Source organism: Leopardus geoffroyi, chromosome A1 (genome assembly GCF_018350155.1).
Source record: "Leopardus geoffroyi isolate Oge1 chromosome A1, O.geoffroyi_Oge1_pat1.0, whole genome shotgun sequence".
NCBI lineage: Eukaryota > Metazoa > Chordata > Mammalia > Carnivora > Felidae > Leopardus > Leopardus geoffroyi.
In genome coordinates, this window is record NC_059326.1 from 72,522,782 (window position 1) to 72,539,412 (window position 16,631).

General features: G+C 39.7%; 1 protein-coding gene across 2 annotated transcripts in view; it reads left to right on the forward strand.

Annotated features, from left to right (window-relative positions):
• ITGBL1 (integrin subunit beta like 1) overlaps nt 1-16,631 on the forward strand; it is a 207,715-nt gene that overhangs the window by 89,310 nt on the left and 101,774 nt on the right. For both annotated transcript variants that reach the window (XM_045481418.1, XM_045481408.1), the window contains exons 4-6: nt 2,348-2,470; nt 6,212-6,352; nt 9,241-9,381. In XM_045481418.1, coding sequence (XP_045337374.1) covers nt 2,348-2,470; nt 6,212-6,352; nt 9,241-9,381 — 405 coding nt within the window. The remainder of the gene's footprint in view (nt 1-2,347; nt 2,471-6,211; nt 6,353-9,240; nt 9,382-16,631) is intronic.

Genomic DNA, 16,631 nt, shown 5'->3' on the forward strand with positions numbered 1-16,631 from the left:
AATTTAATAAATGTAAAATTCATATGAGTATTCTCAGGGAAGAAAAATAATTAGCTCAAATTCTGCAAAATCACTGTTTCTATGTAGCTGTGAGAGAAAAATCTCTTAAATATAATATCTAATTGCAAGTGACCCAGGTGACAGAATCACGTGGAGCATATGGAGACAGGACGTTGTGGGACCTATCAATATAAAGTGAGTCTGGTGGAAATGTTTGGGAACATGACTCTTATACTCAGTATCTTCATGGAAGAAGATGAAGATCTCAAAGTTTTCTGGAAGCCTGTGGCATAACTGGACACAATATTGTTTTCAGAAAGATGGCTGGGTGATACACTTACCACTGGGTTCTCATAACTGCTCTATGGAACAGATGTTATTTGCAGATAAGGAATTTGAGAGTTAGAGATGAACATAACAGCCTCAGAAATGTATAGCTATTGATTGTTAAAACCTGGATTTGGATACAAATCCCCCTTATCCATGTGTTTTGGGGCACACCACATACAGACTTGCGAATACCCAGTAGCTCAGTTCAAATATCAGTATCATCTTTGGTTCCTCCTGATTCTTCACCACATACACTCAATCACTGAGTCATCTGTTCTTTCCCCTGAAGATACCCGCAAGAGTATTTGCCTCTTTCTAACTCACTGCTGTCACCCTCTTCTGCCTCTGTCTTCTTTCCTGCAGACAAATGTAATAACATGTCCTCATGTCCACTGTGCCTCATTTCAGTTCATTCCTCATGTATTAACTAGAGTAATCTGGTAAAAATGCATGCCTGATCACATGACCCCCTGGTAGAGAATATTTCTGTGGCTTCTCATTCTTCCTGTATTAAGGTTGGAAATCTTTAACATGACCTTATAATAAGACTTCCATAAATGGCACCTTTAGTCACCTTATTCATTTTATGCCTCTTTCCACATCATTTTCTATGTTCCAGCCATCTTTGACTTTTTCTTCTTTTTTCCTCTTTTATCACAGAGCCTTTGCTATAGTCTCTTGTGGGAAGTGGGCCTCTCCACCATCTCACTTCTCTTGCCTATTATTTTTACTTTGCTCTCAGTTCCTTATTTAGGAGCTACTTCCCCAGGGACTCTGTCTGACCACCATGTCACAGTCAAATCCCCTGCTAAGCTCTTCTGCAACATTTTGCACTTTTCCATTTATTTTATCTTATTGGTTTACTCATATAAAACTCTGAGAGGAGGATTATGGCTGACTTGGTCTCCCATTGCATTTCCGAAGTCCAGGAGGCTATCTGGTGAGTGGTCAGGTCTCAATGCATGTATGTTGATGGCTATGATTATAAATTACAGATGGAAAAATAAGTATTAAAAAGGAAGTTCCTTAAATGGAAATTCTATTTTTTAATATCATTTTAATGCTGTTTTACTGTCAGTGAAATCACTCTCGAGGGTTGTAGTCAAATCCACATACACACACACACACCACACACACACACACACACACACACATATGGCATATATATATATATATATATATATATATATATATATATATATGATAAGTGGTAGACCAGATGATTCCAGAGCCTCTGTGTCATCCTGAGCTGCCCTGAGGTTTTGGTGAGGTTCCAGAACTCTATACCTATGAAAACTTGCCCTGGTCCTATTGTCATAAGGATGTATGTATCAGTTTTAACACTGTGCAAGTGAAATTACTAGGAGATTCTAAGTTTTTAATTTATGCAGTTGTTAATGAATTCCACAAATATTTATTAATAAATGTTATGCTCAAATATTGTGCAAAGCATTGAATAAATACTGGTGAGGAAGATAAGCGATGCTACTTCCCTTACAATGCTTAGAATTTTCTGCTTTAGTTCACTTCAGACCCAGGTGTAATCAGAAGATAGTCATTCATGCATTGATTGGATGGCCATGTATAAAGTAGCTCTGCACTTGGGAAGGTCATATTTACATTAATGAATAAATACATCATACATTAATGAAACTATTAGAGGTCAATCATAATAGTTATGTGTCATAAAATATAATTGCTATACTATAATCACCAAGAAAGAACTTTGTTATCTGTCTCATCATAACCACAGTAATACACAATTGAAAATTAAATTGATTTGAATTGTCTCTGTCTTTGAAAGGGATAGATTAAAAAAAACCATTGGTTATCAGGGTGCCTGGGTGGCTCAGTGTGTTGAACATATGACTCCTGATCTCAGCTCAGGTCTTGATCCCAGGATCATGAGTTCAAGCCCCGTGTTGGGCTCGGCACTGGGCGTGAAGCCTACTTAAAAAAATTCATTATCATTTATATGCACCTAACAAATAATTTTTGTTTTGTTTTCATGGTTTAGGTACATGTCACTGTGGCAGGTGTAAGTGTGATAATCCAGATGGAAATGGCCTTGTTTATGGTAAATTTTGTGAGTGTGATGATAGAGAATGCATAGATGATGAAACGGAAGAAATATGTGGAGGTAGGTACACTATGCAGAAATTAGTAAAAGTAAGTTGAGTTTTGATCTGTTTTCTTATACTTTTATCTCTCTATAAAGGTTCTGCACTAAGTTTACTCATTCAATGTGAATTTGTGTTTATTTGGAAAACACTTCATATGAGGCATTTAGGGTAGACTAGAACTTCATAAATGCAAAATCAGACTGCTTCCAGGGGAGAGCCAGATCATTATGACAATAGGCAACTGTGTGGTCCTGAAGTGGTCCTACTGGTACTTTATCTTCTCTGCTTACCACGGCCACTTTTATTCTGTCTCTGCTCTCCCAGTCTCTCAATTGCATGTTTTAACTTCATTCCATTTCCCTTTCTAAATCATCAGCCTTTGAGTAGTCTCATGTCCTATTGGAGACATTGGAGGCCAATAGAATTATTAGCCTAGAATCTCTCCCTCCCCACCACATACCTAGATAACATTTTTCAGGATCTTTTCTATGTTCCTATGGCATTTCTACGAACAGCACTCAATCCAGTTTTCTGTTGTACCAGTTATTATATGTGCCACGCTTGCTAGTGCCCAGCACTGTAATAAGTTCTTCCCATTCACTAGGTAATGTACCCAGGGTCATTCCAGCAATTGTATAGACTCTTATGTGTCTGATACCGAAGACTGTGCTCTTGACCCCTCCCCATGGAGAATTGCATCAGGGCCCTGGAGTTTGGAGCTCCATGAGAAGAGCCCCTCCTTATCACCCAAAGTGTCTTCTTCTGCTTACCTGTCTGCCAGCCTGTTCCCAGAGTTTACATTTGCAACTATGGGTAGCACAGGAGAGGAGAGGAGAGAGCAATGAGCATCCCTTCAGTTTACATAAACTCATCTCTGCTCTTTGTTAAAAGTTTTAGCCTGGTTACCCCTGGCCTCATCTCTTCATTAATAAGCAATTACTTATTTCATTTATCTCTGGCAAGATTCCAATCCATGGAATCCTATTCTGCCTACAGAATGAGTGATTTCAGAAGAGCATTTTCTGTGGAAGGATCAGGGGCCAGTGGGGCAGGGGGAACGAGAGAGCCATAGGGAAAGTGTCACTGACTTAGGACAAGTGGTCCCTCTGTGTGTAAAAAAAAAAATGCAGCTTCAATTCTTGTGATCATTCAGATACTCTTATTTTAGGTCTGTTTGGCTCTCTCTGGCTTCCTTGCTGTACAACCCACCAAAATAAAACAGACAAACACAAAAATTTACATTTTTCAAGGCATTGACCTAAGCTAGATGCTGCTCAGACAATTCTGCTAATGGACTCAATCCAAAATAATTAGAACAATTAGGTAAATCCACCCACAAATATTATGCATTTATCCTCCTCCTGATGTTTCATTTCCAATTATTATGGACCAAAAACAAAGAGGAAGGGAACATGCTTGGGGCCATTGTGTTCTGATACACATCACCAGAGCAAAGTCTATTTGCATGTGTAAATATAAACATTTAACATGAAGTCACGCAACAGGAAATGTTTAACTCCCAACCTTGCCATTTACTATTTCCATTTGTTTGAGGCTTAAGCAATTTCATGGCGCAAAGTTTCAGACCATAGACACCAGCACTTTGGTAAATATCCTCTGGGAGTGACTTTGACTGGGATTGTAGATCTTTCCACATGTCATTCATTCGCATGAAAGCAATCTGTTAAGAGGTGATTCTACAGCCCATCGGTAAAACAATTTAAAAGGAGATTTTCTTGCTCCATCAGTTTACAGAAAGCAAAGAATGATATTTATTGTCAGGAATGTGTATTGCCCCAAGCTTGTATTTTATCTCCATTATCCAAATGTGTCCTGTTAACAGTATTTTCATTTGGGTTGTGAGGATATCTGCTTAATTTTTCTGATCTACATCCAAGTGTAATTTCACATGATTCTTCTTCCCTTATTCACCTATATCTCAATGATTTTTTAGTAAGACCCTGATTCAATTATGAATTTTATAAATATACAAATAATTTGGATGTAAAGAACATAGATTTGGGATTATTTGTTAATGTCATGGTAATCCTTACATATGTGGCACCTTATATAAATTTCCTGAAATTACAGAGGAAATAAAATTCTAGTTTAAAAGTTAATCAAGTCTTGAAAAAACCAACTTCTAGAAAAGCTTTTAGCACACAGTTGTCTTGCTATTTTCCAGTGTAATCCTCAAGTTCCTGAGGACATAGTACTGGGATGTGATATTTTGTGTGGGTACCTGAGAGATAGATACTGTTGAGTTCATAAATAAAAGGTATAGCTTTTATATTTTATCACTGATGAAATAATTTAATATCCTTTACATTTCCTTAAGTGAACAAATTAAAATTTGTTGTAGAAATGATCATTGACTATTCAGTTAATAAGAGGTTTTCCATGGACATCCAAATTACAGCTCACTTAGGTAGAAAACATGGCATCGTGCGCTTGGTTCCCCGTGTCTTTCTTATATCTCACTGTAGGACTCTTTCTCTTGCTCTCTCCCTTTGTCTCTCTGATGTGTGTCTGCTTTTTTTCATCGACAAGAATAGGGTAAGAGACAAGAATATTCTATTGTACATTCCCCTTTCTTATGTGAGTTCTGCAGGCCCTACTGACACTTTTTCCATGAGCCAGAAATGCCATAGTGTTTAGGAAGAAAAAATAGCCTCACGTTCAGTTTCCCATGGGCCCTGTGAAATTATGGCTACAGGAGAAGAGAGAGGGAAGAACAACAACTTTAGCTACAGACTCTGATAAAACATAATTCTATGAAATGGAAAGAATAGACTAAGCAAAATCCAGCATGACCCTCGTTTTCATCATATTTACAAGAACAAACACACATTCATGGTTGGGTGAATACATAACTATACTCCTAGGAATTTACATAACCACAAAAAAGGAGGATCTAAGAAGTAACTTGAGGTAATAGAATTACCATCTTTTGGGAACTTGTAGGATTGCTAGATATGGATGCAGAAAGCGATGATGTGACAGTTCAATAGGGGTTGCTTGGATGTAAGTACAAACAAGCTGGGTAAAATTTAAAACAAGGCAGGAGTTGAAGGGATGTGGTGGCATCAGAACACAAAATGATGGGTCATCCTGTCCCCTTGACGAATAGGAGGGGCTTTGATTGTGAGGCCAGGGGTCCATGCTATTTTATTGGCATAAAGGAGTAATAAACACTGCTTTAACTGAAAACCTCTTTTCTACGTGGTGGAACACAACAGCTTGTGGGACACAGTTGAACGAAAAGGTGAAATATCTCCTCTGGTTTAGGAAGCGTTCAGTCATTAATGATGTGCTTCCAAGTAAATATGTACCACTGGTTTCTCAATGGTTGATTTCAAATGAAATCCTTGGATGACTACTTCAAGAAATGCCCTTAGCATGAATGCTTACATACATTTGACTCTGATGCGTGCATTTGAGATTGGAGGGTAGTAGACCAGCCTGTCACGTTCTTTCATGTCATTTCTTCAAATTTCTTTCATTTTCACCAGCTACCTGGCTAGGACAAGTTACAAGACACTTGCTCTTGTTTTTTGTGTACGATTATGGAGGTATATGCGCAACCATGGTGTGCGGGGGACAGATCTATAACTTGATTGTTTTAAGCAAGGATTGTAGAGCTGGTATATTATTTCAAAAGCCAAAAATGATCACAAAGAGGTAGAAAGTTAATTTTGCTTTTAAAAGTTGCTTTCCCTCCCCCCCCCCTCACTCTATAAAATTCATTTTGGGTAAAGGCCATGGAAAGTGTTACTGTGGAAACTGTTACTGCGAGGCTGGTTGGCATGGCGATAAATGTGAATTCCAGTGTGATATCACCCCCTGGGAGAGCAAGCGAAGATGCACATCTCCAGATGGCCAAATCTGCAGTAACAGAGGTGGGTCATTCATCCACGTTACTATGAATTGGGAGGAAAACAAAGCTCTTCATCATTAACCCTCCTTTTCCTTGTATTTCCTTGGGTGTGGGGGGAAGTCGTCTTTTATAGTGTTTGACTTCGATGTAAGTCAACATTTACAATGCCAACAGTCTTCTCTTTCTTATTTTTTATTGAGTAACAAAGCAGAAAGATAAGAAAGTTGCTGTAGTTATTTAAGCTTCACTGAACAAATAGTTAACATAGGGACTGTAATTTCTTTGGCGGCCATCCAGAAATAGCATAGTACAGCTAAAAGGCAATTCTCGTAGATACTTCTGTTAAATGTCTCTTGACTAACAGAACCATCTACAGCATGAGCATCTAATTATCTAGAGAACATTCAAGAAACCCTTTTGTCTTAATTATGAGTAAATCGAAGGCTTGGTTGTAATACTGAATTGATCTGGAGTCACTTTTATCTGCAATAATAAAAATGATATAGAACAGGTATAGAAACTATGTGTCAGACAACCAGATAAAATTTAGATTGACTTTTGATATGAATTTTAAGAATATTTGGTATTGCTAAAATGTCCTTTAAAGTGAGTTAACTAACTGTTGATATCAAATCAAATTAGTTTTATTTAAATGCTTTTTAAAACTCCTTGAAAACACATGGGGTCTGGGTGACTCAGTTAGTTAAGCATCTGACTCTTGATTTTGGCTCAGGTCATGAGCTCACAGTTCATGGGTTTGAGCCCCACGTCGGGCTTTGCACTGACAGCATGAAGCCTTCTTGGGAGTCTTTCTCTCCCTGTCTCTCTCTTCCCCTACCCTGCTCTCTCTTTCAAAAATAAATAAATAAACATTTTTTTTTTTTTTTTTAGAAATCCTTGAAATTACTTGTCATTTTCCCCTTATTTGCTGTACTGGCAGATAAAAGAGAACTATGCTGGACCATTTGTTGCCTGCCTGAAGGTATATATGAGTGGCCATATTTCCTTCTTCTTTTTTTTTTAAATTTTTTTGTTAGTGTTTTTATTTATTTTTGAAGGAGAGAGAGAGAGAGAGAGAGAGAGAGAGAGAGAGAAAGAGAGACAGAGCATGAGCAGGGGAGGAGCAGAGACAGGGAGACACAGAGTTGGAAGCAGGCTCCAGGCTCTGAGCTATCAGCACAGAGCCTGACACGGGGCTCGAACTCACAAACTATAAGATCATGACCTGAGCCGAAGCCGGATGCTCAACAGACTGAGCCACCCAGGCGCCCCCATATTTCCTTCTTTTAATATTATAAAAGTCTGGAAAGTTGGAAAATTATATTTTTTAATTTCTGTAAATGAATGGTGCTTTTTATCAGGTAATGCTTATGTGGGAAACCTTAACATACAACCAATTTTCTCTTTTCAAAAAATGGCATAAGAAATTAATGCAGAAGAGTAAAATGGGCCAAATTTCTATACATAGGGAAAGGAAAGCAAAAGGCCTGAAGTTGGAAGAAAAATTTTAAGGAAAAGTCCTCTTTTTAATGTATGCAGAATAGGTCTGACTATATATCCCACTAATTCATGTTATGTTTTCCTTTTCTATATAAGGACGTGTTTCTGTCTGTGTCCTTCTTATTCAGTAGGTCCAGTCATCACTGTTATGATGTCAGTATAGGAATCTTGGGCTGTGTTCCCATGAGATGTTGAAAGGAAAGAGGAGAAAAATGGCAATGGTTGGGCTGTGGATCAGGGCCGGTTCTGCAGCAGGGATATGTGGGCTCTGAGAGAGACACACACTACTCGCCAACCCCTGAGGTCTCACCTTCTGCCTGTCCTTTCCTGCACTTGGAGCTGTCTGATTTGGAGATCTGGCAGAGCAGACTGGGAGGCAGCATGCTCAAATGAGGCTGGGTAGCAGTGAGATTTCGGGGGTTCCTGAAGGCAAGTCGGGAGGAGGCACAGCAATATGTTTTTTTTCTCAGAAGGAACCATCCGCGTCTCCCCTGGCACTCTTCCTCATTATTGCTTCCGGGGCGGGGGGAAGGTGGGGGGCGGGAGAGAGACAGCAATCCCTGCACAGGCTTACCTCCTTTTCCTTGTTAGCCCATCTCCAAGGATCAGAAAACCTTTGTTGTAGACACAGCTAATCAGGGATAGAACGAGTGTCCTGTATCGCCTAAATCGTTTATTCAGTGTCAGGTTGGACTCACCTTAGCATATACCTATCCTTATCCCCTGCACCCACATCAGCTATACTATTATGAAAGCCAAGGGTATTCATTTTTTAAAATATAGATACAGATACTTATTTATTTTTATTTTTTTAAATGTTTATTTTATTTTGGAGAGAAAGAGAGAGTATTTGAGCATGGGAGGAGCAGAGAGAGGGAGACAAAGGGTCTGAAGCAGGCTTTGCACTGACAGCAGAGAGCCCGATGCAGGGCTCAAGCTCATGAACTGTGAGATTGCGACCTGAGCCGAAGTCAGACGTTCTACCGACTGAGCCACCCAGGTGCCCCCAGATACAGATACTTTAAAAATCCAGGCACAACCACCTTTTACATTTTGGTACATGACCCTACAGTCATCCAGTAGCTTTTTGTCAGATAGGTTGCAGATTTCTTGAGGGCTGGGATTCTAACTCGTATTCATTGTTTTGATGCTGTTTTGGAAAGAAACCACTACTGTGCTAAGCGCACATCCCACAACCCACACAATAATAGACACAGAAAATAACTTTTGTCTATTAAAGAATCTCTGCTGTCCACATTAGATGGTGTTTTTCCTTTGTAGAATGTTTTTATCCAATATATGTATTTTCCAAATACACAGTAAGCAAAAGATTTTAAAAGGCAACATGTAAGAAGCTTTCTTTCATGGTGTTTCTTCGCTAAAACCGTATATAATTGTTTTCTCATCTAGGGACTTGTGTGTGTGGTGAATGTTCTTGCCACGATGTTGACCCAACTGGAGACTGGGGAGATATTCACGGGGACACCTGTGAGTGTGACGAAAGGGACTGTAGGGCCGTCTATGACAGATACTCTGATGACTTCTGTTCAGGTATGTGCTCTCCTCGCTCGCTTTTTTAAATTAAAAAAAATTCATTTCCCTATTTTTAAGCTTCTTTCTGATTCTCACAGAAACTGTAAGAGAACTGAATCTGTGCATGGGGAGCGTTTGATATTCACAGTGCTCCTATTGGTGCCTTGGAAAGTCTTCAGAGAATTTACACATTGGGCAAAGACAAGGGATGAAAGGGCTCACTTTCCTAAAATTAGTCTAACTCCTCCCCCCAAGGAGAGCCATCTGCTACTGATATGGGTTGCTCATCTCTAGGCCTATGAAACCAGCAGTCCAGGTGACAGTGTCCAGGATGGAGACCGTGAGAACAGCTACAGTCATATATTACAAAACTTCAGATAATATGGTTCTCATGGGTATTTTATTTTATTTTATTTTATTTTATTTTATTTTATTTTTTAATGTTTATTTATTTTTGAGAGAGAGACAGACAGAGTGTGAGTGCAGGAGGGCAGAGAGAGAGGGAGACACAAAATCTGAAGCAGGCTCCAGGCTCTGAGCTGTCAGCACAGAGCCCGATGCAGGGCTTGAACCCATGAACCATGAGATCATGACCTGAGCCGAAGTCGGACGCTCCACTGATGGAGCCACCCAGGCGCCCCTCTCAAGGATATTTTAATGAATTAATTCCTTAGTATAATTTATATATTAAAATTATTCCGCAGATTAGTGTAGGATTAAATATCAATAATTGGATTCCAGAATTTTATTCTATAAACATTTATAGAGCAGACACCGTTTACCAGGGTCTGGGCTGCATCTGGGCTCCTGGCTCTGGCAGTGAAGGAGACAAACATGACCTCTGACTTTACAGAGCTTGCAGCCTGAGTGCAAAGGCCAAAACACACTCTGCCAGAACTTCTAACGGTGCAAAGGAAAAAAAGAAAGCGGTTGGATTTGTTTGAAAAAGTGTCACTGAGCAAAAATGGAGTTATGGATTTTCAGTCCGGTCATATTTGACAATCCAGAAGACAGAGACATATATACATACATCTTTTTAAGCCTGACTGCTTGATTGGTGTGTAAGTAGATAGGAAACTCCACTGTCTCCTGGAAGTTTGCCAGCAAAAGGCAAATGAAAGAGCTGCCCTATTTAATCACGATTCCACAGCCGCAGAGGCTTGTCTGGCCTGGCTGAGGGGAGCCTGCTGCTAACACTGTGCTCTCAGAAGGGTTTCCCTGTTCTGATGATCCCTGATGCTCGGGAGAGTCTCCTGAACATTTTGTCAACACTATTCTTTGGGGCAAATGCCCTTTTCAGATTTTTCTGTTATTCATTGTATACGAGTGTTCTTTATTATCCCCATCATCTGCACGATGGAAATGAGACAGCTGGCATCTCTTGGGTAGGTCTCTATGCCAGACACTGTGCTAAGCACTTTCCAGGTCGTTGCACTTATTTTTCTTAAAAGTCGATGAGGTGGGGATATTTTCTCATTTTACTATTGGGGTTATGGAGGTTCGAGGAAGTTCCGTAACTTGCGGAAGGCCTCACAGTTAAGAGACAGAATCAAAATGTTAAAGAGGTCTGTGAATCTGAAGAAATGTAAAGGTTCTTTCCTTACTGAAAAAGTCTTCGTTTAAACTTGAATTTAATATGACAAACATTTATGGAGAGCCAACTATGCTGGAGGCACTATGTGAGATATTATGGTACAAAAATGCAAACACAAAAAATCGTAGCTTCTACCTTCAAGAAATTTACTGTTTAGCGAAATACGAAACAAACAAAAAAAACCAATAATGACATGGGGTGCCTGGGTGGCTCAGTCGGCTAAGCATCCAACTTCGGCTCAGGTCATGATCTCATGGTTCATGGGTTCAAGCCCCACGTCAGGCTCTGTGCCGACAGCTCAGAGCCTGGAGCCTGCTTTGGATTCTGTGTCTCCCTCTCTCTCTGTCTCTCCCCCACTCACGCTCTGTCTCTGTCTCTCTCAAAAATAAACATTAAAATTTTTTTAAAAAACAATAATGACAAAACTGCCACATAAACATGTAATTTTAATACACGGTGCTATGGGAGATTTGCTTAGGCATGCATTTGTTACTCATTCGTCCATAATGCTGGGGATATAGCAACAAACACAACAGATAAAATCCCCCCTCTCATGGCATTTACATCCCAATGGGCTGGAGATGCAACAAATAAACTGAATAAGTGAGATATGTAGAGAAAGTTGGGCGTGGGCTTATTTGACACTTTACTTAGGGTGATGAGGCTCTTCACAGAGGTGGTGACATATGGCTCATGCGTTGCTGACATTTTTGTATCCCCATGCACATGTCTACCCCTACCCTACCTCAAAGGTAGGCTTGCAGGTAAAAAGAAATGAGAGAAACATGTCCTAGGCAAAGAGAGTAGAGGTGTGTGATCTGTGCAGGGGACTAGAATCATTTTATTTACTCCCGGAATGCCCAAGTGACAGAAGGGAAAGCCGGCGAGACACAGAACTGGTGGTATTTTTACCTTGCTGTGGAACTGGACCCTATTCCAAAGGCAATGGGGAGCTAATGATGGGTTTAGGCAGCAAAGTTCTACAGTCACAGGTGCCCAGTCTGGTTGTCTGGATAAGTGTTGTTGCCATTTACTGAAATGGGGAACATAGCAGGAAGTTGTCAAGTTCATTTCTAGATATATTGAGCATAAGGGACCAATGGTGACCCAAAGTTGATATATTTTTTTTTTTTTTCAGCCTGTTGAGTGTGTGAGCCTGAAGGGTCAGGGCTAAATGTGAGGTTGGAGTCATACACATGGAGTGGGTAATTAAAACTAGACTGGGGTTCAGGAAGTGCCATGTAAGAATGCTGCCTTGAGATTGTCTGTGAGATAAAACATGAATTCATACAATTTTAAATGGGGAAATGAAGGAGATAATCAGACTATCTATAGAAAGTTATAAAGTTTGGGACTTTCTGATAGAATGTTTTTGTTTTTGTTTTTGTTTTTGCATAGGGGATGTTCATCCTTGATCAACCCATGACCTTGCTTTTGGAGTGGGGTTGAAAAATTCAGAATTGCTACATTATAGTGACTGCTCAGGGTCCCATGTGCTGTTCTGTTTCACTGTGAGGGAGGGGGCTCACAGGGTGAAGATGGACAATGACACTTCAGTGGACACTTCAGTCCTTTTATAAGAGCACGATTCCCTACTGTGTGTCATTTGGGCTCAGTTACCCCAGTAGGTTGGGCAGGTGAAGGTCATCAGGAGGCCTCCTTGGAACCTGAAAATTTCCCCTTCGTTTCTTCCTTCCCTCCTTATTCTGCCCGATTTTCCTCTTTCTCACATTTTCCAATCCTCCCTATCCGTGGAGATTTCAGGGACAGTGAAGCAGTTGGGCAGTGATGGCTGTTGTTGGTCAGTTTCGTCGTGGGAGGAGCTGAGGAGGAGTGCTTAGCCCTTTACACGGGGTCTCCATGCTGCGGGGGTAGACCCCTGGGTGTGGGAAGGGGGGCTGGTTCAGACATCAGTCTGCAATCGTGACTTTATCATTCTTTTGTTGAAGTGAACTGAGCATGGCCAATGCCCACAGCCAGCCTCCCACATTTAAAAGGAGGAATTTGGATGGGGTGCCTGGGTGGCTCGTCGGTTGGGTGTCTGAAGTCGGTTGACTTTGAGCTCTGCGTTGGGCTTTGTGCTGACAGCTCAGAGCCTGGAGCCTGCTTCACATTCTGTCTCCATCTCTTTGCCCTTCCCCTGCTCACGCTCTGTCTCTCTCTCTCTCTCAAATATAAAAAAAAAAAAAAACTTTAAAAAATTTTAAAAAACAAAGGAGGAATTTGGGGCTCCTGGATGACTCAGTGGGTTGAGCATCTGACTCTTGCTCTCGGTTGGTGAGGTGGAGCCCTGAGTCTGGCTCAGCGCTGATAGCGTGGAGTCTTCTTGGGATTCTCTCTCTCCACACCTCCCCCTGCCCCTCCCCCATTCTTGCTCACTCTCCCTCTCTCTCAAAATAAATAAATAAACAAACGTTTTTGTAAAAAAGGAATTTAGGGAAGAAGAAATTTGCTTTGAGACTCCACACTTTTAGTCCGTTTCACACACCTTATTCCATTTTACCTTCACCCTAATTCAGAGGGGGAGACATTGTTATCTGCATTTTAACAGGAGAGGAAACAGGTTCAGAAAGATTAACTTGACAGAGTTCATGTGGCCATTAAGTGTCATCGGGAAACACATTCAGAGCCTAAGTATTCGTGTAATTTAATCTCCAAGTGATGCAAACAAAATTCTTCAATTTTACTCCGGATGCTCAAATTCTTATAAAACTAAGCTTCTCTGCATGTCATTACGATGTGAGGCAGGTATCCACCCCCAGTATTTTTTCATTCTCATTAAATCTGTTGAATTCTGTACATTCTGTTTAGCGAATTATTAGTCTCCACAATTTTCCTAATTGCCCGTCTGAGTTGCACCACAGAAAGGGTGCCACGTTGGTGCCTCAGTGTTAGGAGACAGAAGTAACCCAACTATGTCAATGTTCTCTAGTGATTTATGTAAGGCTGGAAGGTAATAAGGCTCAGCTGAATTGCAGCTTTATTTTTAGCTCCCATTGTTACCATCCTGACAGTGTTCGTCTTATTTAAGTCCCAGGGATTCTCCTGGTGGGTTGCTCTTTTAATTGACATTCTCATTGTATTCATTCATTTCCACCTGTCCATTCATCTATTCAGTAATACAATGAAATGTGAATATTTTGTGCCTACTACATCTGCTACATCATGGATACAGAAGATAGTATTTTAAAACCTGCTCCCTGCTCCAAATAAATCAGTTTTATTTATTTCTTCTTTCTTTCTTTCTTTCTTTCTTTCTTTCTTTCTTTCTTTCTTTCTTTCTTAATGCATATTTATTCTTGACGGTTATGGGGTGGGACAGACAGAATCCAAGGCAGGCTCCAGGCTCTGAGCAGTCAGCACAGAGCCTGATGCAGGGCTCAAACCCATGAACTGCAAGATCATGACCTGAGCCGAAGTTGGACGCTTAACCCACTGAGCCACCCAGGCGCCCCTCTTCTTTCATTTCTATTTGTTGCTCATCATCCACATAGTGTGTGTGTGTGTGTGTGTGTGTGTGTACGTGTGTGTGTGTGTACCAATTCCTTCATATACAGACATAATTCATGCACACACTCGTGTACACACACATCCACAACAACTCAAAGATGTTACTATTAACAGGATTTGAGTGTCACTAAAATGACCAGGGCATGACCAGCCATCCTGAAGCGTGCCAACTGTTTGTTTTGTTAGTTATATAAGCTGCTGCCCCCCGGAATTTACTTCCTGATTCTGAAATAACTTTTATTCCCGATAGCTGTTTACACTCTGGTCTATTTCCCCAAATCCCATAATTGTTACAATATGTTGCTGTGTGACCTTAAACTTGATCTTTCAACTTGTCTTCTCTACCCGAAAAAGTGCTGGCTTAGAGTTCCATTAATTTGGAAAGTGGAATCATTTGAAAGAACTGTATTATGTGAGGAAATTTGTCATTGTGGATTACCAAAGCATTATGGAAAGAAACTGAAGGAAATGATTAAGTATATTCAGTTTGCATTATCTTGAAAGAAAAATCAAATATATCAAATGTAGCAAGTACTAGTTAGATCTAATTTATTCCCCCAAACTTTTCCTATTGATGGTCTTCATATTGCTTTGTAAGAAGCTACTTGAAAAAGTCAGATTCCAGTTCATGAGCAGTCTTGATCATTATAAAAGAAAGAAATGTCCTGTACAGCAAAAGAACATTTGTCTGGAATAGATGCAACTACATTTGCCATGGATTGATATTTCTGAAATGGCTTCACTCAAAAGAGCACAGTGATTACAAAGGAAAAAACAAGTTTCAGTGTCAACACCCACTCCTGTAATGGCCTGAGAGCCTTTCCAGCTCCTACACACTCAACGTGGCCATGGTACCACGTAGCGTCTAGCCATGCTGCCCACTGCCTGACCATGTGGTACAGATGGGGCTACCATCCCATTTACCAATGCTAGGCACTGTGTTGTTCTTCCATTGCTGTGTGTGTGTGTGTGTGTGTGTGTGTGTGTGTGTAATGCAGGTCATAGGTCTTCTGAGAGCTATTCCCTAATGTGAATTCTTCACATGTTTTGTATCAAGGATAAACAACAACATTCTGTATTTGTTGATCCTCTGTTTACAGAATTTCAGAGTTTAGAGGAATACTGTTTAGAAGCCATGAAATTAACTCCTGGAAGCCATATCTATCTACCTATCGATCGATCAATCAACCTATATATTTAAAAAACTAACACAGAAGTATGAAATTTCAGTTTGGTAAAATTCACTTCTAATTTTTTCATTTGAAAGATAAAAGGAGATAAGGGCCAGGAGGTGGACTAGTGACATATTTAGATTAAAAACACAGATATAATTTTTTCTTTTATGCATCTTTCACTATTTATTTAGAAAAGATTTGTTGTAGTATATTATGGCAGTCTAAAGGGTTTTCATGCTAAACAAATAATCATTTCTAAACTTTTTTATATGTCAAAACCAAACATTTTCATCTTTTTCATTTTATCCCTATAAAATAATTCATTCTCTCCATCTTTGGCATAAGTTTTATACTGCACTTGAGAAACTAGTAACTCCAGGAGAGAAATTACTATTTCATTTTACGATTTCCTGTCTCCTCTGAAAGGCTCAATACCGGCTTCAGAATCTGATATCAATACCATGCATTTTTAAGTGATTTCCTAATTCCACTGATGAAATATCATAAAGGATTTTATAGAAAAGGTACAATTTCATTTAAAGTGAGATCCATAATATTCTGAAATATATTTGGACAGCACATGATTTGGAATTGTTGAAAGATGTAGGACATAATCTTCATTACTGTGAAAGTAAAAGTTAGGTTGATGCTTTATCTTAATCACTAATAAACATTTAGATTCACAATACTGCTGTCAATACTATTTTTCATCATATTAGACTAGAATTATTTAAACCTTGCTTTATTACTTCCACATTTGCTTCTCTGTGATCCTCACTGGGATATTTTATTTAAGTGTTTCTACTTTCCCCAAACAATGGAACCTTTAAGAAACGGTCTATATCCCTGCTATCACCATTTAGAGCCATTGCCGTACATTTTCTGACTCTCAGTAATTTCATTCGTTATGGATGGCTGAAATATGAAAAATATTTAAATATGAAATATGATTCATATTTTAATAACTCTTATTTCCTCAGCCCAAACTT